The 24,228-nt window shown below is 32.5% G+C and overlaps 2 protein-coding genes and 1 long non-coding RNA gene across 4 annotated transcripts in view; 2 read left to right on the top strand and 1 right to left on the bottom strand.

Moving 5' to 3' along the window:
• The first annotated feature begins 5,552 nt into the window (after window positions 1-5,552).
• On the top strand, window positions 5,553-9,540 carry LOC149491355 (uncharacterized). Its single transcript, XM_089699458.1, has 5 exons — window positions 5,553-5,640; window positions 5,934-6,089; window positions 6,365-6,574; window positions 8,613-8,777; window positions 9,383-9,540. The coding sequence occupies exons 1-5, from the start codon at window positions 5,553-5,555 to the stop codon at window positions 9,538-9,540; spliced, it is 777 nt and encodes a 258-aa protein (XP_089555584.1).
• A 937-nt stretch (window positions 9,541-10,477) lies between these two features.
• Window positions 10,478-24,228, bottom strand: part of LOC149491334 (uncharacterized) — a 423,150-nt gene continuing 409,399 nt past the window's right edge. The window contains exon 3 of the long non-coding RNA XR_016316007.1: window positions 10,478-10,517. This is a non-coding gene — a long non-coding RNA (uncharacterized LOC149491334). The remainder of the gene's footprint in view (window positions 10,518-24,228) is intronic.
• Window positions 15,208-23,754, top strand: LOC149491354 (uncharacterized). 2 transcript variants are annotated; one of them, XM_089698144.1, is made up of 8 exons: window positions 15,208-15,276; window positions 15,698-15,764; window positions 21,391-21,584; window positions 21,749-21,914; window positions 21,999-22,177; window positions 22,514-22,727; window positions 22,938-23,040; window positions 23,157-23,754. In XM_089698144.1, the coding sequence occupies exons 3-8, from the start codon at window positions 21,405-21,407 to the stop codon at window positions 23,359-23,361; spliced, it is 1,047 nt and encodes a 348-aa protein (XP_089554270.1). In that variant the 5' UTR covers window positions 15,208-15,276; window positions 15,698-15,764; window positions 21,391-21,404; the 3' UTR covers window positions 23,362-23,754. The 2 variants fall into 2 exon arrangements, with proteins under 2 accessions (XP_089554270.1, XP_089554274.1); XM_089698148.1 differs by lacking the exon at window positions 15,698-15,764 and having other exon boundaries at window positions 15,218-15,276.

The following is a 24,228-nucleotide window of genomic DNA, read 5'->3' as shown; positions in this document are numbered from 1 at the left end:
TATAACCTTACAATAGATTGTTTCGTTTGAAAAGTTAATAAGCAAACGTTTAAATCAAGATGTACGGTCTATGCTATGAAAATGCATAAAAATTTCCCATAAATTGTTCTATCTAAAGAGGACTAAACGCGGCAGTAAAGCAAATCCTACCTAAATTGCGTGTCAGATGTTCACATGTTCACCGTAGACCCGATACGTCGCTTGTCGATATTATTTTAAAAAGTACGCGAGATTCACGCAGCGTAAAAGAGATAGGAGAGTTAGGACTTAGGAGGTATCCATTTGCCGAAATTGGCCTCTTCACGATAACAACAAGTTTTCGCACCCTCCTATAAATGTGCAATTCACATGTGTACTTGTGTAGCACTTTCAGCGGTGTTCTATTGTGTACGCTATAAGGATCAATTTAAATCCATGTTTTGACATATGCCCTAGCTGATACGTAGCTTTATCAGATTGCCTGAGACCACATTAGATGTCTTACCGTGATTTAAATTTATAGTAACACTTTTTACTTTTTTGCCCCATATACTTCTTATACTCATGGCTAATATTTTTGGTTTGACATGAATAATTTTATTTTTCATCTCAAACCAACTATATAACTACATAAGGTGTATCAGTGCTATTGTTTATATCTATCTAGTATAATACTTATACAGGCTCTTATTATATCGACTAGCGAGATCCGTGTGTAGATAGATACCTACACAATTGGACTACTTAGGTACTATTTATATTTTTCGTAAATAGACAGAAACTGGAAAAGGTATTTTAATCGATTAGTAAACGTGAATGTATTTTCCGTAATAGGGTGGGTGAGTGAGGCTTCCAAACATAAACGTATTTTAATGTCGACAACGTACGTTGTTCATGATATGAGTTTGCATACGATTACACGCGCCACTGAACAAAGAAAACTATTCGGGCATACGCCATGTTGCATTCTTCCACGGATATTGCATTTACTGGGCTATTAAATCTTTTGATATGAATAGTTATTTGAGTAATGTGAAAATTTTTAGATAAGTAATGACGTTTAGGAACCCAAGAAAAAAATTGATATTTATTGATTTTTTGTTGTTAAAATATATATTCGCTGAATTTACTTACCTACCTACTTAGAAAAACATTTTTTATAGTATATGTTTTATTACCTACCTAGTAAGAGCTTGTGACTGTAGGTACCGGCTTTATGTCTTGTCTTTCGAAAAATAATATTTAGGTAATGATTCATATTTAATTTCAACACCCATGTACCTAATCAACCATTGTTTTTTTTACTTAGGCAGTAGGCTTAAACAGATTTTCTTTTAATCGCAGATTTTCTTTGTACTTTTTTGTGTTTACTTTTATATTATAACTGGGCGAACTTTTCTGGGCTCGGTCTGATCCCATAACTGTCAACTTGTCAAACTATACACCGCTAGGAAAATCCTTACATTTCCATATAACCATATTTTTGCCTCAACAGAGAATATAAAATATATCAACGACAATATAAATATGAACATTTTCTGAACCTCCGTCGGATGGAATTTACATATCAGTTGTTGACAATAAAATCCCTAACGCGTTAATACAAGACTGGGGTGAAAAATATGATTGAAATACGATCACATTACTCTCCAACAATTATTGTGTGAAGATTCAAATGTTACATCCTGCTTTTGTGTTTTGTTTTTGTTATTAACCAAGTAGCCAAGTAGGTGCGCTTACGTACTGAGTAATAGAAATAAGAAATTTCTGACATGCTTGGTACAAGTAGTAGGTAAGACCACACTTAGTACCAAGAACATCATTGTTTATATTGACTTTCGTACGGCAAGAAAAGTTGTGCAATTCTTTAAGTCATAGGTATATATATTTTTACAATAGTTGCCCATCCTCATATCCAACACAAGGTTTCGAAGAGCACATACAGTGTAGTGGTAGCACCCGTCGGTGAAATTGAGCTGTCTCGCCGCAAAGCCTGCAAAGCCGACAACCGACGTTCGATTGCGTGATGGATGTCCACACTAATTTGTATCAACCCTATGTAGGCGCACTAATCATCATAATTATGGAAAAAATTTCATCATAGTTTGTAATTGGAATTTCAAACCAAATAATACCTACTCATTTTTTATTTTTATTGCTGATAAGGTAGAGAAAATTCAACCACCAAACTAACATAACAAATATATAATTTGAACGCATTTTGCAAGAAAAATTGAGTTGTTATCTAGTAGGTTTTCACGGACTCTGTACCTAGATTTTTTAATGTTGGATAATTTCCCTTTATTATGAGACTGAAAGGTTTATAGGCAAAACCTAAAATTTACACCCACTTAAAATTAGGTTCTGATTTTAATTAAAAATATATAAATAGTACCTAAATTACCTACTTATTTTTATTTTCTGAAATGTAATGTAGGTACCTACCTAACGTTGTGCTAGACTTAAATTATTAGGACAACTTCATTCCAAAATATAAAATTTACTCTATTGTACAAAATTAAATAGTAACTAAATAGTAAATTAACATAATATTTATAAGTTATTTGTAATCTACACAGTTGCATAGCACAGAAGACCTATGTAGACAGTATGAGACCATAAAAGGGGGAACCCTGCACGAAAAGAGGTGTATAAGTTTAGCATGCGTCTGACTTTGTCATCGTAGCTACAAAACGGATAAACAGAATTGAGTATGGAACTCTTCGACTTATATTTGCTTTTAGCTATAGCGATTGGTAAAATTTATTTAGGTTGTCATTGAACAGCCGCACGAACGAAGCAAGCGAAGCGAGCGTGTCTCAGTACCTACCTACCTGCCAGCATGCTGGCTATGCATAGTCCATGGTTATACATAATATATTACGTACAACAGCCTGCTTACGTTTTATTTGGTTGTCAAATTGCATTTGAGATTTTTTTTCAGTGATTTTTGGTATATGTGTAGGTACCTACATCACTTGGTAGGTAAGTATACATCACTTTTTATGTTGAAAATAGTTTGATAAATAAATCAAAAACCTTTCTAACTATGGGCGTCGCGTCGTTTTTGACTCATTTTTGCAGTTAAAAGTTTTCAGTTATCATATTATTATACCTAGTAACCTGTGTGTGGTTATATTGTGAAGATATTCATAAAGACCATAATATTTTACTTATTAGGCCGAACTTTATTTTAATTTTGAATTTAAAAAGATACCTAGATATATTACCTAGATTGTACCTAAATGTAATCTTTAATAAAATTACCTTTTTGAAATAATAATATGAGTAAGTAATCTTGGATTTCTTGGTGTTGCATTCATTTATTTTTCAAGGCATTTTTAAACTATTCATAGATACTTACCTACTTGAACCTGATTGATTAATATATGCACACTACACTGAAAGCTTATCTGGGTTAATTTAAAGATTTACTTATGTCTAATTTTAATTATTTTGGAAAAAGTAAACAACATGTTGTTTTAAATTATTTTCGTCTAACTTAATCATTGCTGATAAACAGTTATTGTTATAGGTACTAAAAAGAATACTGCAGTAGTCCCATACTTACCTATAAAAAGACGATTGATGAAACTGGCATCAAAATAATGTAATACAGAATTTTCATATTATATAATATTATGTTTTATATCGTATTAAAATGGCGCATGGGTGGGAAATTTCCGCTGGGCGGAGCTTAGGGAAAAATCACCGCCTTTCTGACGCCACGCCCATAGTTTTCAACTTTTTATTTCTATTGACGTTCCTGAAATGCTTAATATCTAATCTAATCTAGTTTATAGTGAGATATCCGAATGAGATATACAAATTTTAGTCTACATCAGTAGTTAGGTACGTCAGAATGTCTCCAGACTCTGTTTTCCATTTTGTATTATAAAATTTGCATTCGTAACTACATATTTGGAAAACTTTTTAACTTTTCATTTATTCTTTATTATTATGGAAGGCTTTTTCGCATTAGGTTTTTAAAAATAAAGTATAGTATGTATACAGGGTGTAATCGTTAAGTGTGCACAGGCGATTATTCCGTAACTATTACAGATATCAAAAAACTTTAAACTGATATCGAAAGTACTTAACCTAATGAGTAAAAAGGCCGTAATAAATTTTAAAAAATAAAACGATAAATATCTAAAAAATTTACTTTAAACCCTCCCATACATTTAGTATGAGATATGAATACCTATCCCATGTATATTTAATATGAAAGACTTTAGCTTTTTCTTTCTTTTTTTAGTTTTCTGCTCGCAAATTTGAATGGAAGTGTATTTAGAAACTGTAAATAGAGCTCCTCATTGTATTGCACAATAAAGACGTCACTTCCAAAATCTGCTATGAATACCTACAAAATGTATGGGAGCGTTTAATGTAACATTTTTGTATATTTCTCGCTTTATTTTTAAAAAATTATTATGGCCATTTTACTCATTAGGCTAAGTACTTTCGATATCAGTTTAAAGTTTTTTGATATCTGTAATAGTTACGGAATAATCGCTTGTGCACACTTAACGATTACACCCTGTATACCTAGGTACATAGGTATTGTGACTGTCATTAAGGCTTATACATACATGCGCTAATAACCTTGAGGATACTTGACGGATCTCAAACCTCTCCCGCTGCACCTTCTTTTTTCCTCGCATTTTGTATTTAAAAAGATACCAATCAGTGAAACAAAAAATCCTCGTCAGGGACTGTTGTGTAACTGATAATTTATTAAACATAAAATTTTCAGAGCTCTAAGTCAGCAGGTTACGAAGTTTATAGAGTATTTGCGTAAAAATCGATGACCACGGCACATTTTTTTTCTAGAAATCTATTAACTTTGGAAAAAAGTCCTTGCGAGCAATTAAAGATCAAAGACCATCCTATTTTATATTTTTTTTTCGGTATTGTGCCTTATGTTGTACCAGACTTTATAGAGGTTGAACATAGTCGAAATTGCCGGGTAACGCCTTAAATATACGTAATATCTAAGTACCTATCTGTGGTACCTAATATCTAAATACCTGCTTATAATTTATTAGTAGATAAAAGATTTAACTATTTAAATGGGTAAAATGGGTAGGTACTATTTCTATGTACCTACACGTTTTGAAAATAAATAAAGTGCCAAATATCCTTGCTAATATCACAAGTATAGATAACATAAATAAAGCTTACCTATATTTAAAATAACATTTTTGATAACACACTTTCATTTCTCTCAATTTATTATAATATTATTTAATTTTAATATTATTATCTATCTTTAAATAATATTTATTATAATGTTATTTAATTATAATATTATTATTGAATACAAAATAATTACATAATTTTTAAACGTAATTTGTCAAACGTCAAATTATTAATGTGGCGCCTAAACTGAGATGTCTTCTCTTGAAAAAAATGTCAATCTAAGTCTGTCTCTCGTCGTATACACGTGCATTATTTTGATATACCTAAAAGCTTACAACAAAACTATTATTATAATTTATTACATTTCTATTGTTCTGCTTTAAAACTGAATATATTATAATTTATCAAATTAAATTATTAAAAAAAACGTCATGCAACACCAATTCCGTAAACATTATGAATACGAATTAGGAAAATACTGGGAAGTAATTATTAAAGAAGAAGTGACAAAAGGAAAAGGTGTGTAAGGCAAATAATGGATAAGTACCTATATAGTTATTTTTTAATTGTTCCTAGAAGTATAAAAATCTCAAATACCGTAGTTAAAATATCCTTTGTGCGTAGATAATGCAAATACGAATGTCGTTTCTATCTCTTAAATTCTATTGCGAAAATTTTAATTTAAATTAAAGAACACCATAAGTAAGATAGCTTATTGCTTAGGCTTAGGTATTGGCTCACTTGTGGGTAGGATGTACCTACTATATATAAGATGTAATAATGTTTTATGTTAACATTGTCCACATCCACAGAAATGAATAAAACGTTTTTACCTCCGAAAATCCGTAAATTTATATGGGACATTTCCAAAGTACTATTTCAAGACCCGGAGAGTATTCCAGGCAGTGCCTGTAGAATTGTCGAACAATTTTACGCAGAACAAATAAAGAAGTATTGCAAATGTTCAGGTACCTATTTACAAATGACACGTACCTACTTAATAGGTCACACTTATTTTTATAAATAGGATGGAAATTTTCTAGTCAGTGAAGGGAAAGTACTTAAAATAGTTACTGGAGATAACATTAACAACTTTTGCTGAATTATTTTACTTTTGGATAGAAATAGAAATGTATTTAAATATTTTTCAAAATTCATTTATCATCATGATATCCTGGTTAACCTTTATGCGTTTGTACTAAAGAGGCGTTCATACTACTTAGTAGTCAACCATTTCTTTCAGACTTTTATGTGAAATTCGAACTCAAAAGGAAGCTTATGATTGGTTTCCCACTAACCGTGAGCTGCGCGATATTTATCGCTGCGAAATTAATCTGCAGGAACGCACGCGGCCTAGACATTTACCATCTAATATCCTATCTTGCTGCAAATGAATTCGACACAAGCCCGCAATTAATTATCCGGCACGAGTTTGAAATAATGAGAGTTTTAAGTAAATACATTTTTGTTGTTATATTATTATCATATAAGTAATTATTTGTAGTGTCCGACCGAACTTTCGGTTTCGGTTTCGGTTTCGGCCGAGTTTCGGCCGCAGTTTCGGTTTCGGCCAAAATCGGCCGAAACTTTTGCCGAAACCGAAACTTATTTCGCAAGTTCAGTGAACTTAGTTCACACACGTAAACGTTCACGCTTGCTTAACTTCGTTTTCCTCGGCAACGCTTTGACGGACGCTGTCAAAGCGTTGGTTGACCCACGCTGGTGGAAACAATTTTTGATTATCTATGTTGAGATTGGAACTGGGTGTAAAAGTAATTAATAATTATTAGAGGTACCTAAAAGAGACTGATTATTCTTCTAAGTGCAAATACCAATCCAAAGTATTAAAGACTATTTTATAAAGAGAAAGATCTCAAAATACCAAAACTTAGTACATATTTAAAGTAACAGTAACAATTACTGATTTGATTTAGATAACTGATTTTACTGAGAACTTAATTTGAAAAAATAATAAAAATTAAAATTGTTATTATTAATATTTTAAAAATGTTATTTTTTTATTTTATATTAAACTAGCCGCTCCGCGCGGTTTCACCCCCGTGGCTCCTCTCCCGTTGCTCGTAGCGTGATGATATTTAGCCTATAGCCTTCCTCGATAAATGAGCTATCTAACAACAAAAGAATTTTTCAAATCGGACCAGTAGTTCCCGAGATTAGCGCGTTCAAACAAACAAACAAACTCTTCAGCTTTATAATATTAGTATAGATAAATGATTACAACAAATTTTATATACTGTGTTTTCATTTCAAATAAATTAAGGCAAAATAAAAGGTAAAATGCAAAGGTAAAATGCACCAAAGTTCAGTATTTTTAGAAATTTCATACTTGAGTTTCGGTTTCGGTTTCGGTTTCGGCCGAAACTGAAGCCACGGCCGAACATTCGGTTTCGGTTTTGGTTTCGGCCTGGAAACCAGTTTCGGTCGGACACTAATTATTTGTTGCTTGTATTACGTAGGTATATTCTATAGGTACCTAGTAAAGATAAAGTGCTAAGAAATAGACTTAAACAATAACAGTTATCATGCTAAACCACAATGTTAAATTTATTTTTAAATATTTAAATTCAAATATTAGTGGACACTATAATTATAGTCCTTTTCACCTATGATGATTCCTGTGACACTTCATCGTGTTCCGAATTACGAATTTTATGTTTAAAAAGTCAAAATAATTTTAGTGCATAATATTTTTATTTTATGGCGGCATTATTACCAAAAATATAAAAATGAAACATCTTAAGCTTATAAATCAAAACCAGTATTGTTTAGTTTAATATAATGAAAAATAAAATAAAATAACACAAAAATATAATACCTACGCAATTCGTGTACATGAAATGGATCGTTGAAAAATCATAGAGTTGGAAAATCATATAATCGGCGCCCATCTTGTGATCGTTTGTCAATCGAGTCAATCGTCTGTACGAGTGCGTCAGCCTTGTATACAAGTTGCATTTTTATATTGATACTTTACGTAGTATTCTGTTATTGTTACTAATTGTTATTGTTGACTTTTTGTTGCTGTTGTTTGCTAAGTTTCCTTAGTTAATTGTTGGCGAATTGCCGAAAAAACTAATTTTGGTACTATATTCAAATCGATTTCATTTCCATATAGAATATTATCGATTATCGGAAACAATTGATACGATTTCAGTAACCGACATCTCTACACGTGTCAAAAATCGATGTGTCACAGGAATCATCTTAGGTGGAAAGGACTATAGTAGATTGTAATTTCTAATAGGTTCAGAACCTATTCATTTTTCTCTGATAAAAAAGTAAATGTTTCTAGGTTTGTGTTAAGTAATCTGAAAAAAATTCAAACTTTCGTTAGTAGGAAACCAAATTATTGTAGTATACTATACGTGTAATTTCGTTTACGAAATAATGTTTTAATGAGAAATTTTGTATTACCTACGGCCAGCAAAGAGGGCACGGGCGAAAGAAAATAATGGTAATTTATATTTCAGACTTCAGACTTCCTTTGTGGAACGGTTTAGACACAGCATTAGTAATAGCAATGGCTGCTTCGATGAAAGAATTGTTGATGGAAGTCAGTTATGCGATGGACTTAGCGGAGTACAGAGCTTCAATAATAAATGAAGAAATTTGTAATGTCTCTGGCTCGAACTCTGGTAAGTAATTATCACGAAACATAATATAAACAGGGGAGAGAGGGATAACAGCGAATACCTAAGAGAGAACTAGAAATTAACAAAAGACATTAACATCAACTATGTTACGTTCAAGTATGAATATTATTTACCTAGTATAAAATTTTACTTGAATAAAGCTTCAATATACCTAGCTCAAAATCTGATAGTCGACGTGACGATTAATTTTCAATAAAATATCATCACTACATAGTAGGTACATATAAAACAAAGTCGCTTTCTCTGTCCCTATTTCCCTATGTCCTAATTTATTAGGTTTTAGACAAAGCGGGCGAAGCCGCGGGCGGTATGCTAGTTTAAAAATAAATAAAATCGCAATGGAGTTGTACGGATGATGTGAATCATTAGGTATTTAAATCAATCAATCTTATCGATTAACTTTCACGTATCGGAAAGTTATCTTGGACCCCATGGTTATGTTTGTTAGGTACATTTTTTCAATCGTCATTTGCATTTGCATTTAAACGATAATTTAATTTTATGTAAAAAATTACGTTTGTTGAGAAAAATAATCAGACAAACAAACATAATATACTAAGTGTATTTACGATTTACATGAATTTCAGCAATTTGCACTGCACGATTATCCGCCGGTGTCGTCGTAGCTGTAGCTGAGAAAAATGCTTTGAATGTGGACCGGGTTTTAGAATCAGTGTCGATTTATTCCAGCCTCACTACTGATTATTTAAAATTAATCAAAGATATTATTGTAAAGTATATTTAGGTAGTACCTATGTAAATTATACTATGTATTTGTTATTGTTATTATCTAGGTATAAGTGGTTAATTATAAGCAATCAAGTTGTAAATATTTAAATAAGATTTGTAATTAGTGAATTTGCAAAACAGTTCTTGTTACTTCTTTTTTATTATTCATAAGTTACCTACCTGCTAAGAAAAATAAATTGTTCCGAAAATGATTACAAAATAGGTATGCTATGATGATTTTCTGTCAACTATTACCTACAATAGGTATTATAATATTACATTTATTACTATTACAATTATTTTGAAATACAGTGCATATAATAAAATTAAAATAAATTAAATTAAAACAGTTCTTGTTACTTTTTTAAATTAAGCATTCCGAAAATGATTTCAAAACAGGATACAAAATATGATATGATGATTTTTATCAATTATTGCAATAGATGAATGATGATGATTATTTTGAAATACAGTGCATGTAAAAAAATAATATGTTTTTTCATTTATATACCTACTCCTATCCATTTTCAATTCAATTGTTTTTTAAAAACAGTTCAAATTGTCATAAAAGCAAATGTAGTAGGTTGGTAGTAGGTAATCTAGGCGTATCAGCTCACATAAGCAATATGGATTTCTTTGTAGGCAGTATCTCTGTACCTCACTGTTTAAGTAATTTCTAAAATTATTTTACGAATTAGAAACTTAATTTTACACAATTATTCTTGAGTGATTGGAGGTCGTTTATATTTAATCCAACTAATCCATACTTAATATTATAAATGCGAAAGTAACTCTGTCTGTCTGTCTGTTACTCAAGCAAACCTAAACTACTGAACCAATTTGCTTGAAATTTGGTATGGAGATATTTTGATACCCGAGAAAGGACATAGGCTACTTTTTATTACGAAATATGTACCACGGGCGAAGCCGGGGCGGACCGCTAGTCTATATCTATACTAATATTATAAAGAGGAAAGGTTTGTAATTATGTACCTATATAATTATGTGTAATGGTTAGGGAGCCAGGTGCAAATTTGGTTAACTATTTCCTCTCAAGAGATAATTCGTCAGACGCATGAGAGTATAGTATTATAAAGCCTCGTGAACGTCAGCTGGCGCTCGGTTGGGGGGGTGAGCGGTTGTAGCCTCCCACGCACGTAGGAAAAAAAATACATTTATTCATTCATTTCCTCTCAGCTAAAAATTTGTCAAATTGTAGCTAACCCAATATCTCAACGAAAAAAAATAGTCAGCTGGTTACAACATGGTGTATTATACGTCAGCTGGTGTCTCGAACATGAAAGTTAAATTTAAAGAAAAATTTATTTTCCGTTATTTCCTCTCAAACAAAAATTTACCTGATGATAGCTTATATGTAACTGTGGATAAATATATATGTCAGCTGGCTGTATCTTGGTGGAAAAACCGTCAGCTGATACGGGAGGCTACAACCGCTCTTCCCCCCAACCGAGCTCCAGCTGACGTTCACGAGGTTTCATAATACTATACTTTGATGCATTTTACTAATTACCGCTTGAGAGGAACTTGGTCATAAAATCTGCTGCTGGCTCCCGGACCATAATTATGGTTTTCACGCATAAACTACTGGACCGATTTCAAAAATTCTTTCACCATTAGAAAGCTGCATCTTCACTGAGCAACATAGGCTATAAAACATGTAGGTACCACGGGCGAAGCCGGGGAGGACCGCTAGTATTATATAAATGTGAAAGTTTTGTAAGTATGTCTTTCTCTTTCACGTAAATTCTACTGGACGGATTTGGACGAAACTTTACAGGAATACCTATAGGATAGGTATGCATCAGAATAACACATTAGCAATGGAAATACTTTATTTTGCACGCAGGTTCGGCGGATGAAACCGGCGCGGCACAGCTAGTAAAAGAAATATTAAATAAGTATTTGCATACTTACAATATGACCCATAGAGACATTGGCCGGATTGCAGCTTTTCTAGTTAGGTACATGTTAATATAATTTAGTAACGATTGAAATTTATAAGATAAAACAATTCACTATTATGATATCATATTACTTATAAACAATATTGAACCAAATTTAACAAATCTAAATATTTTCATACCTTCCTCCTACATTCGTACTAGGTATACCTATATCTGCACATATTAGTAGAAGCGTATAATCGTTTTTATATACATTTACGTGAACATGTTAGATAGATATGGTGTAATTGCATAACAATCTAGTTATAAGAGGGCCGGCTGAATATTAAAGTGATCTATGATGGCGCAGGCTTTGACTAGCGAAGCGGGAAATATGGGTGCATCGGTGGAACTCAAATCTTCTACCCTTATAGTGATATTGGTTTTAATATTCGACAATTAAATAATGTTTCGTAAGTATGCTATAATCCCTGCTTTATTTTTTTGAGTAGGTATATTTTATTTTAAGGAAGATATAAGTACCTACCATAATTTTGTCTTTCTTTTAATTTAGAGGGAGGTAACTACATCCTTCTAAATCAAATATAAAGTTATATGCTTCATGTTTATATATTTTTCTTTTGTAATATTTTGAATTCATATGTACCAATTAAATATCAAATTACTGCTTTAAAATATGTTTTTCGTGAAATCGTGAATAAGTACTTACTTGATAATAATATAAATAATAAAATAGACTTTGGTAGTACAGCTATGTACCAATTGCGTAATAATTTGTCTATCGCAATCTTGTTTACATATAAATCTCTAACAAAAATAATTCACTGTTGTACAAAATTTAATTAAACAGATCAATCTACTACAGAACACAATTTCCAGAACGTTAACAAGTTATAAAAATTATGACTTTATGTCACCCAGACGAGGGTTACCGTGGAATGTCTTTAACAATAGGCCTTGCTTTGGGGAGACCAATAAAAACTTGACAAATGGCGTTTCATAATCGCACCGCATACCGCAGCTTGTCACCGACGTACCTTTTTATCATCCCCTGAAAATGTCCCAAAATGTACCAAAATTAGTCCACGCTGATGTCTCATCGAATGCCTTACACTTGCACCGGAACAATGGGCAGCCCAATTATCGGCGGCTTACGACACTCTCTCAATTAACTAAGATTCAAGGTTATTGGAATATAAAGGAGATTGTCTATAAGATTGAGTATGTAACGAGGTAGGTATAGGTAGGTAGTTGCTTCATTTATAACGAGCAATGTTTTCATATACCCTACCCTATATTCGATTAAGACTTCCCTGCATCGATAAGGCAATTCAATTTATTCAATTGTTTGTTACCACTTACCAGTTTTGATGTAAAATTAAGATGTTTGCTACACTTTAAGCCTTAAGGCATAGGTATTAATCATTAATGTCAGCCCAATAATAAATATATTTTTAAAATCCAACTATCAGTATTACAGGATGCTTTTTGATAAGTTGATGAAAGGAACACTTTGAATGTTTCAGTATACCTAACCATTTTCCACTTGTTAAAAGTAATTCAGTTATAGATACACAGAGCAAACAATATCTGGTCTGCGGGTTCCGTAGCTGCATGTACTATGTCGGTACAATGCATCGGTTGCGGTTACATAGCTATATAGAACAATCGACGAAAGGTCGATCGCAGGCTGTAATTGTAAATCGGTAATCTAATATCGGTCTATTCCGCCTAATAGTCGTAGATGATTAGTTAGTTGAAGCATATAGCTATAGATTAACATGGCTGTTTGCCTTTGAACACAATTAACTTTAGATGATTTGCCACATTACTTATTAGATTAGGCACTATTAACCACTTAGTGTTCATGTTCGTAATACAAGTTGAAACATAAACTACGCTTTGATTACTATTTGGGTACCTAATTTTAGGCAATACGTATTTGTAAGAACAGTTTTCTCATTCTTTTATTATATTTATATTATATGAGTCTATAAAATAACATATTTAGATAGGTACTAGTTCTTCTTTTTGTAATTGGTTAGGTTTGAAATATTAAATACACCCATATAAGGATATTATATTTTTTATGTTTACTTCAACTTTACTTCACTTAATTACAACTGAAGGTATAAAATATATATTGACTCACGTGGAATTTTATAATATAGGTATGCATGAATAATAATTCTAAAAAACTGCTCTTATTTAAAAAATCCAAATTACAAATACAAATCCTTCTTTAAAAATGAACTCCAAAACACATTATCAAAAGCCAATCAAAATAAACAAAGACATATTTATTAACTTATTCGTTAAAATTATTATAAGTAAACCTCTGAAATCATAAAGAATGTAGTGGGCTTATTACAATCGACTTCCCTGTAAGGAATTCGCCGTAATAAGGGTAAGTTTAGTCGAAATATTGCCCGGGATCATGGGGCACGGCTCCGACCCCGCTCTTGTAATATTAAAAATAATTTCTCATTTTTATTGGCGGTCTCATACTTAGCGGGTTTAATGGATGATCATGTGATGATACTCATAATGTTAATCAATGTTCTATACACATTTTAGCAATTGTTTGTGTTGAGAGCAATGTGATATTTTGAAATTATTGCTGTTAATAGATATAATTCCTAGTTATTTCATACATTACAATTTATATATTATCACTTCAGTTGAATGAAATAATTTTAATGCCAAATTCATAATGATTTATAGGCATGCAATGATCATATGAACATTAGATTTTTATATTTTTGTTTGAATTAGGAAATTAGATAGTATATCATTAATCGATCATAGATTAAGCTACATAATAAAAAGTAATTTTACTATATTACCTACGTAGAATTTAAAAATACCAAATGATTTGGTAACACCGCGTAACGGTTCCGACGGCGTAGCATTTTTTCAATGAATTTATATCATTCTCAACATATTCTTTACATAAAACAGAGAAAAAAGGTACTAATTGTTTATTAATAAATACAAATGAAAAAACAATAATATTCTACAATAAGCTAAGACAGTAAGTATTATAATATTTCAGTCAAAAAATGTAGCGTCATTGAACGAGTGCTACGAACGTAGCACGTGCATGTAGATTGTAGACTGTTACTTATAATTTATTATAATGTTAAGTTCGTAGCACGTAGCTTTAATTTCATTATGAAATGTCTATTGTAATTGACTTGTTTTTGATCACCATTAAATAAATTAATCTAACAGAAAAATTTAAACACATTCGTAGTACACTTCTAGAAGAATATTTTTCATTTAAAATACTTTGTCCAACAAAGTGAAAAAAAAAATCCAATAAGCAACATAAAAAGCACTAATCCTCATAGGATCAATTTTTCAAGCGTAAAGCTTCTGCAGCTGGGAGTGGTGGATCGCTCCGCCCTTAACGAATTTATACGCTTTTAAATTTTCGCTTAATAAAAGTAATGCTTACAGTTTAGGTAAAAGTTTAAATTATAAATACTTTTAAAGCTATTGAATTGCTACTGCGAAGGAACATTCACGTACATTTAGGTGTTTTCTTAGTTTTAATTCTAGATCTGATGACGTATGGTCGAGTCCAAAAATGTCGATTGCAGGATATAGAATCCATTATTCATTGAGATCGGTACGATATTTTTTAAAGTGGAATATATTATTATGTGGTGCAATTTTTCCGCGATGGCGCGTGAGGGCGTGTCGGCGTGATCCCGCCCAGCGGCCGCGGTCGCCGCGCCGTCAGTTCGTCGCGAGTCGTGGTCCTGTGACGTCGCGGTCCGGACCTTGTATCCGTTCGCTTACCGATCAGCCACCGAAGTCTGGTAAGTGGAAAACTTTTCCTCCCGTCGATATTTGTTTGTTGTTGTCTGTGTGTGTTGGATAAATATTTTTAAATTAGATTTTTTCATAGTAACAGATTTTGTTAGGTTAGGCATTCAAACTTTTAAATTAATTTAATATTTTACTATACATTATTTTTATAGGTGTGTGATAAGCTATTCTATTAAATAATATTTTTTTGTAAAGTTAACGATTGGTTACTTAAAGATACTTTTTGTATTTTAAGTTTAAACGTTTAACTTAGTATTAAAATAATATAATTTAAAAAAAGTTTAGGAAGTAATAAAATGTTAGGTATGTATATCGAACAAAAATAGACAATATCGTTGTGGATTAAATGATAATCAGTTTTTAATTTAATAAAATAAAGTGAAGTTATTGTGAAAAAAAACTTATTTGCAGAATCGTCGGCAGTCCAGGATTATCATGGCTCGAATTCTTGTTATTCTTCTAATATTATAGTTAAATGGTAAATACCTCTAAAATATTATTGCATTGCGAATTCAATTCAGTTTTCCTTAATTAACGGGTTTTTTTTATTTCGGTCATAATGTTGCTTTATCATAGAGCTCCGGAAATAAATAAGTTTCATTATTTTTTAGATATACAAACGAAAAGAAGCAGAATTCAAAAATATAAATGATTTCATATCTGTGTACAATAAAATTATTAATAACGATTTTTACGAACGTTTAAATTATTCTGTGTAAGTTGAATTATTATCCTCACCTAAAAATAATTATTTTAGGACTAGACATTAACTACATAGTTTAGTAGTTTTTAGTAAAATTAACAATTGTTTATATATAAGTAATTAAGTGTTAGCGTATAATATAAAATGTGGCATATTCTCTTTCTAAGTTACTCAAATTCGTCCTATAAAATACAACGAAAATCAAATATTTTTATAAAAGAAAATGGTGGCAAAAATTTTCATTTCTAATTATAATGGTTGCGGGCGATGTTTAAAAACTTTCATTGGTCAAAATATCATATTAATAGAATTATTGATTATTAATTATTATTCAGAGTTGTATTGATTCGGAAGGAATATATACCTACACTTTGAATAATCAATATCGTAAGAAAATTATTTTAATTTTAAATTTCATGTTTAGTTTCAAAATATGAAAGTGCATATTTATAATAAAAGCTTTTATGATTTTTTTTTCAATCTGTTCAAAAATTATAAAATAATATATAAGTTTACCTATATGATTTTTTCAATCTATTATTTTTTAATTTAACTGCCTAATTCAATTAAAGATAGATACATAATCATAAATGTAAAAGAGTTAATAAGTGAACATATAAATAATTATCGTCTTTATTTAAAAAAAATCGTTTTAAATGTTAATATATTACTTACATATCCATTCACCGTAACATGTATTCATATTCAATTTCTACAGTGTCATTCATCAGCATCATCGTCAGTACGTTAGATACAGACAAGGTTACAGGTTTGGAAAACACCCGATAAAATTTGAAAGTCTAAAACGAAATTCGAGTCCACAGATCAACATAGGATAATTATTACAAAAAACACTTGTCATTCTGTTTATTGTATTCAAAATTTATTGTATTTTTTCAAAATCTTTGGATCTGCCAAACATTTTGAAAAAATACAATAAATTTTATATTGAAACAAAACCAAGCGAAGCATAACGGGATGAATAATAAAACAGATCTTTAAAATTCGGTGTTAAAAGTTTAAATATATGGCGGGAAAGGTCTAAAAAAAAAAGATTTAATTGCATACCTCGGCCTCCGTCACGCGGCTAGCAATGATTCTTATCAGGAAACTTATTGAAAAGGGGGCGAATTCCTATCACGCATAAATCAGCCGCTTGTATTTCTTACAACCGCTTTCGATCTTTTTTATTGCCCACTTATTGGCCTGTTACAATCGTAATGTGAAATTACTAATCGCTATTAATATCGATGGATAAGGGGATGTTATTGCATTCGGTTCTTTCCACACTTGTCCGTAAGCCATAAAATTATTCTGTTGAAAATTTTGACTTTTGTCACAGCTTTTGTTTAAAATCGAATAACGGTTGAAAATTTTTTATATCTTCTTTCTACTATATAAAAATAAGTCGGGATTTCCTTCCTGATGCTATAACTCCAGGACGCACGAACCGATTTCCACGGTTTTGCATTCGTTGGAAAGGTCTCCCGTCTCGGGCTCCGTGAATAGCAAAGAAAAGGTGTCTCTGGTGGCGAAACGGAGTTCGCCCGGTTTGCTAGTTATTTATAAAGTTGACCTAGTAAGGCAGCAAAAAATAATTGATTTTATAATATTTTAGTTTCAGTTGTTTAATATTTGAAATTGCTTGAGTTTGCTTTTATCGACTAGGTTGCCAGACAAAATTTGGCCGCAAGCATGTTTAATTAAATTTTTTCTAATCGATTTTTTGGAAGAAAAATCCGTTCACTTGTTATTTATAGTCTACATCACGGTAAATTACATAAATATACCTACTAAAAAACCACGGTTGCTGCTTTTCACCTGGCCGCAACCCCTTGGCAGCCTGATGCAAACAAGTATAATTTCAATCCATTTATACGTTACACGTTCATAACGCAAATTTATGAATCATGTATCAAATTAAAGCTATTTTTATTCTTTTTATTATCATATATGGTTGCCTTATTAAATCTAGCCGCAAATGAGGGTTGCTGGCTGTTAAATATGATGATGAATATTAATTAAAAATGCTTGCGGCCAAATTTTGACTGGAAATCTAGTCGATATACATATATCGATATATACTCCTAATTATAAATATACATAAAATTTTGGTTTCTTCAAAAAACAATGAACGCACTAATCCTGCGGTGGGATCTTAGACCATGGCATTTTCATTGCATATTTGAGCGGAAAACACGCACGTGTATACACACACACGCACAAAAACAGATGTCTGAACTGCGAATCTTATAATCGGTATTTTGAGTCTGGTAATTCCTAAGTTAAAATATTTGTACATAAAGGAAACAAATCCTGGAAATGGCAAGGAAACTAAACGGGCACAATAAATATCATTTATCAAAATACCTAGGCCTCCATTTCTGTAATCACTGACATGGAGCACAAGAATTTATGAATGTGGAAACATGTGGGAAAAAGCCACAGTTTCCTTTGTAGGTATTACGACCAATGACCATTAATACTCAAGCAAATTTGATTAAAAAGGTATTTAGTTTATTTGAAAATAAATTAGTTACCTACTTTCTAAGGTTACCTATAGGTCATCAATCAATAATTTATTTATATATAATATAATGCAGCCATACCTAAGCTTACCAGTCGATGCTACCGTTTCTGTGAGAGCAATGAAAAATCATAAATATTTATCAGACTATTATTATTTTCCGTGACTTCAAGTTGAAAAATAATTAAGAAATGTCAGGCGTCAGCAACATTGAAAATTTTATCAATTATCTAATCATATCATCAAACTTTAATATACCTAATATAGGTATTGAATAAGTAAGTATATAATTTTTTTGGAAAGAAAAAAATTAATATGTTTTTTATAAATCCTTCAATTACCCAACAGCTTTTGTTATACGTTTTTTTTTGTTAATTCGATTCATCATTCAATCATTAATTCGAAAATAATTCATCAAGAATAATGTCTTCCTTTCAGCATTACCATTCCTTGTATTGTGTCAAATATAAACAATACTTAGAATAACTGTTTACAACTAGAATTCACGTTCGAAAATAGACAAACGGAAATGTACGAAGCGTAAGTGCACCAAATGTATCATATCATAAAGTTTACGTTAGCCGTATTTATTGGTTCGGCCATTCTTTTCTCGGTTGTTTGGTTTTGTACGTAACTATGGTAGGAGTTATAATGGGGCGTAATGAAAGCCAACTGCTGCCCTCATTCTAAATGCCTTTGTGATACAAATGTGTTTGTGGAACCTTCACGTATAAATAATAGTTGCAAGTACCTACCTTGTTATTAGGCGGATGTGATTGGGATGTATCGGTCGGTCACTTTATTTTTGTAAAAGTTTGTCAAAATACTACTAAAAATGTAGATAAGTATGTGGAATAGTCAACTTATCCGTTTGAATAATAACTTTATTATACAGTTTCATACGACAAAGGTAGTAGAAAAAACTTTGTTTTAATTTAACGATAGTTTCGTTAAAAAATAATTCCGTCATAACTAATTGCTGACAAAATATTCGGACACCGACGGCCATCCACCGACAGAAAGATACCAAGTCTTTTAGACGTTAATATCGGGATATTTACCTAAGTTGGTCCATTTTTTAATGTAAATATTTATTATGCCTATGTCTAATATGTGTCTAATAATTATAATAATTATGTACCTACTTGTTTTAATGAATCAAATATAGGTACATGTAGGTACCTCTTTATACAAGTCGAAGCCTCATTAATGGTATGAATATATAGCAACATATTATAGCTAACAGGTGTATATTACATAGATATGATCCAGGTGCTACATCTATGTAGCAGGACACAAGCGCCTTCACACAGTGTTTGTTTAAACAAAGCAAACGTTAAGCTCAAAGGAGGCTGTTTACTTACCGATGGATTACAGAACGCTACTGACACTATTATACCAATGTCCAGACTAATTGCAGGGACAAACTTCGTGCAAGCTGGTTACATTGATCAACGTATCTTGTATTTCGTCGAAACCGCCTTTGCGTAGGTATATATCATTGATGAATTAGTTTAGTTGGCACACATATGGGTTAAGAACACACTAAATGTGGAGTTATATAAATATAGTCAGTTTCTCTGGATATTAAATCTCCCACTGTATATATAAAATCAAAATAAATTGCTTTATTTCATTTACCTAGAGTTGCCGAGAAACAATAGCTTAGTACATTCTTAATTTCTATCTAAATTAAATACGTGATAGTACACTGAGTCTTTAAAATAAATACTTTGTCTCTATCATAGCACCTACTTAGGTACCTACCTAAGAAACTAACATTATTGTTTTCTAAAAAAAATAAACAATCTCTATTCCGGTTCAGTTTCATTCTTTAAGTGGCAATAACGTTGTCTTCTTGTTTGTTGCTCTTTAAGCGCTCTTAACGACCACCTTCTGGGAAAAATCGTGAGATACACTATATCGTATATTTCTCATTAACGAGTGAGGTTAATCAAGAATGTCTTGTAATCTTAAAAACGATTTTAAGAACCTTTAAAACTAGCGTAATTTGCAAATTCACCGAGTAGGTCCTCGCGTTTCGTTTTTATTTCGTTAGTTTCATGCAAATTTTATTAATCGCTTCTAACTATTCCATTAATAAGTCGTATTTGAACTGTATTTGTTAGAATGGATTGGCAATAGTGAGTAAGATACTACTGCAAATCGCGAAAAGAACAGGCAATGGTTTTTTTTTTATAAATGCGCCGTATTAATTTATTGCTTGACTCTACCATATACATACACTTTACATTTTTTTTAATATTAATTCCCACTACGTTTCGTTTTGGTATTATTTATTCGATAGTAGGTAGGTGGCACGCGAATCTTTATCAGTAAGCTGTAGGCTACAGCCTGTAGCTGTAGCTATTACCAATTAACCGCAAGAAAAATTAAACATTAAAGTGCCGCATGCAAATTTTTATCAAAAACTGATATTTAGAACATACTATAGGTACTGAAATAATTCTTAAGCCGGGTATCCACTTAGGTTCGCCGTGGTATGCGAACACTGTGTGCTCCGCGAACGTGAACGTGTGTGTACCTACAGTGTACACACTTAGGCTGCAACATCAGTGCTCCTGTCGGAGCACTAACATTCCGCGCTCCGGTCTCCAATCGACACACGACAGACGGTCGGTGCAAACATGCCGCCTCCAGAATTAGTAGGAAGTGCAGCTTATATTTTGATACATTATATTGTGATGGAATACGCGGTTTGCGGAGCGGGCGCTTTACACCTTGTTTCTTCTTCATTCCTTGAAAATTTTGTGTGAATTTCTTTATACATATATGTGTAATTCCATAACATAAATAAATTCTGTGCGACCTAAGCACTTTGAAGCGGTATTTTTAATTTGACATAATTTTTAGAGAATCCACTTACAATGGAGGGATTTCTGCATCACATGGCGCCGCAGTTTCTGCATCCAGCGCTGCAAAGCTTTGGATGTGGAGCCTTTCGGCCGATAGGTGGCGCTTTCCACCCACTTTACCCAGGAAAGGCATTTGCGAGGCACCTTGGCGAACAATATGCTCTCGGCCAAAGCGTTGGACAAGCTCTCCGGGTATTTGAATTGATTATTTTATTAATAGATGTATTCATACAATAATATGATTTTTAACAACCACCAAAGCGCTTTTAAAAAAGGTCCAGTTTAATAAATAAACATTTTAGTTTCAGCTTGAAAGATGTACGACGTTTTTTATATATAATTACTTTTATATTTAGAGCGTTCGAGACGACAGTAGTACTCCCCCGCTTTACCGGCACACGTACACAGTGCGTGACGACACCAGCTCGCCCGGGTCAGCCGCATCCGCCTCTCCCCGGCCCTGCAAGGACGACGAGCCCACTGTCACCGCTCCTTGCACTGATTCCCATGATTTATTCTCACGTAAGTTCTTCTTAGTTCCAAAAATATATGCTACTTTGTTTCCCAAATTTATAGGTAAAAATTATGATTTCCTTTGTATACCAGCGGATGGTGAACGAAAATCAGCATGTGGAGTTTGTGGTGCACGTTTGGGGCCGGGCGTAGCGCAGGCCCACTTCTTGCAAGAACTACAACATTTGTATAGTCTGACAGCCCTGCCAAGGGATGTGTCCGCGCCACCTACCCACTCCCTGCATCATCAAGATGAAGATGCTCGTTGGGAGGTGAGCATTACCTTCGTTAGGTACCTTAGAATATATTGAAATTGTTGTGTGTAAGTGCCGTTTAGTATATAGTCTAAGATCCGAATTAGGGTCGACCTTCACCAACAACATAACAAGATGAGACGTATTTTTATCAAATATAGGTAGGTAATTTATGATCAAATATGCCTGTGATAACTAAAATTGCCATGAGCACTTTTTGACAGGCGAGTGATCATAGGCATATATTTGTTTATGAATTAACTATATTTCATAAAAATAATGTCTCATCTGGTTATCAGATGGGTGAAGGTGGCCTTATTTCGGATCTCGTACTTATACTGGTACTTTTTACAGACATATCAGCGAATCCGAGCGAACCGGCAACGCCGCCTGAAGCTACGAACACGCAAGCGCCACCACACAGTGGAGAGCATGCTGGGCTACGACCTGGACGACGACCGGCGGGAGGAGCGCCCGCGGGAAAACCGCTCGTATGACGCGGAGGACGAGCCTGTTGATGTGGAGGGAGACTCGCTTGGGTGGCCTGATGCGGCTATCACTATCGATGGTAAAATTCATAAATTTGATTTTTTGACGTGGTGTGTCCAAAGGTTCAAGCAGTCTGTGCAGATATAGATGATAATTAAGTTATATTCTTTCAAATAAGTGAAGATAAGACTTCCTTGCTTTAAAATTCGCATACTAAATTATAATTAATGTAATTGGTGCAATACCGTTTTAATTATAATAAATAAATAAATAAATTGTTTACTCGCAGATAAAGATCAAAGAAGTGAGAGCGACAAATTGCATCTGAATTATTCTGAAGATCTGGAAATATCCAGCACCAACGATGCTATGCAGTCGCCTGAGCGCGTAAGGTATAATTTGTTGATTTCCTTTAGTTTTCATGTCATTTTAGATGGTAAATTTCAAAAATGTCCCATTATGATATAGCATTTATTCTAAAAGTATTCAAAATTATTTGATTTCCCAGCTCGGTTCCCCGCATCGAGACTCCAAAGCCGCTATCTCTGGAGTGCGCGAAGACTGAAAGCCTGGAGCGCCCAGCCGAAGTGACCACGTCGGACTGGGCCGGCGGCGCCCCGCCCGAGAACTGGCCCGCTCTAACGGAGGCTTACGCACACGCTCGCCACAAGCTCGATGGGGAAATGCCTTCCTCCACTGACTCGCGCAACTAAATCGACATTCCAGTTTGGAGTGCTGATAATATTAATTTTTTGGTGTATTGGCAAAGTCTCTTTAAGAGTATATTTATTTCATGTATTCATTTTTTTTGCAGCAAATAGATACTTGTAATTAAATGAAAAACGACAATTTTAAACAGTATACCGTACCGAATAGGATTATAACTTAGAACGACACAGCAAACGCGGCGGGAATCTCGTTTAGATTTAAGTTTCTCTCCACTTTATCTTTATGCCTGTAAAAGTATAGAATACCTTTATGTATTTATAAAATCCATTCATCTTACAGTGTGTTATTTGTTTGCTCACTGATAGGTATAATATTTACAAACAGCACAATATTATATTTATTACTGTCTGTCTACTTAAGGATCAATAATAACAATAATATAAATTTTAATAAAATATGCATGCTAACACCTTATACGTATTATAAGTAAAGTTAATCAATTTGTTGAACTTTTAAAATTTCGGTTTGTAACTACTTTTATTATCAATAAATTTAATTAGAAAAATCCTATAAAATTTAGCTCTATTTAAATGTATGTATTGGACGTAAGCAACATGTGTTAATAATTTACTTGGTCCTAAGTTGTTTAGTATTTCGTCGTTGGTTTATTTACCTACCTACGCATATCAAATTGTAGGTAATGATTTTGTTTGTCTTCCTTAGATATAATTGTGTATAATATAAATTATTGGTGTATAGAACGTACATCTTTCTGTATTTATTAAGCAATATTTACAGTATAACTAATTATAGTGTAATTAGTCTACGTATCTGTAAACTTATTGTTGATGTTTAACCTCAGACTAGATAGATTACTTATCGTTTATTAAATGTTAAAACTTGATTATATA

The sequence above is a fragment of the Colias philodice genome, chromosome 1 (assembly GCF_061535455.1).
Source record: "Colias philodice isolate Cphi_HAF_F1 chromosome 1, ilColPhil1 Martin Lab GWU primary, whole genome shotgun sequence".
In the NCBI taxonomy this organism is placed as follows: domain Eukaryota; kingdom Metazoa; phylum Arthropoda; class Insecta; order Lepidoptera; family Pieridae; genus Colias; species Colias philodice.
Note: the sequence above shows the minus strand (reverse complement) of the source record. Positions and strands in the feature narration are given on the sequence as shown.

What these genes read in the sequence shown, in the direction of transcription:
- LOC149491355 (XM_089699458.1), top strand. Translation starts at nt 5,553, where the DNA reads ATGCAACACCAATTCCGTAAACATTATGAATACGAATTAGGAAAATAC. An exon ending in GAAGTATTGCAAATGTTCAG is followed by an intron (nt 6,090 to 6,364) that starts GTACCTATTTAC and finishes CATTTCTTTCAG; the next exon opens with ACTTTTATGTGAAATTCGAA. An exon ending in TGAAATAATGAGAGTTTTAA is followed by an intron (nt 6,575 to 8,612) that starts GTAAATACATTT and finishes TTTATATTTCAG; the next exon opens with ACTTCAGACTTCCTTTGTGG.
- LOC149491354 (XM_089698144.1), top strand. Translation starts at nt 21,405, where the DNA reads ATGGAGGGATTTCTGCATCACATGGCGCCGCAGTTTCTGCATCCAGCG. An exon ending in TTCCCATGATTTATTCTCAC is followed by an intron (nt 21,915 to 21,998) that starts GTAAGTTCTTCT and finishes TTTGTATACCAG; the next exon opens with CGGATGGTGAACGAAAATCA. An exon ending in TGCGGCTATCACTATCGATG is followed by an intron (nt 22,728 to 22,937) that starts GTAAAATTCATA and finishes GTTTACTCGCAG; the next exon opens with ATAAAGATCAAAGAAGTGAG.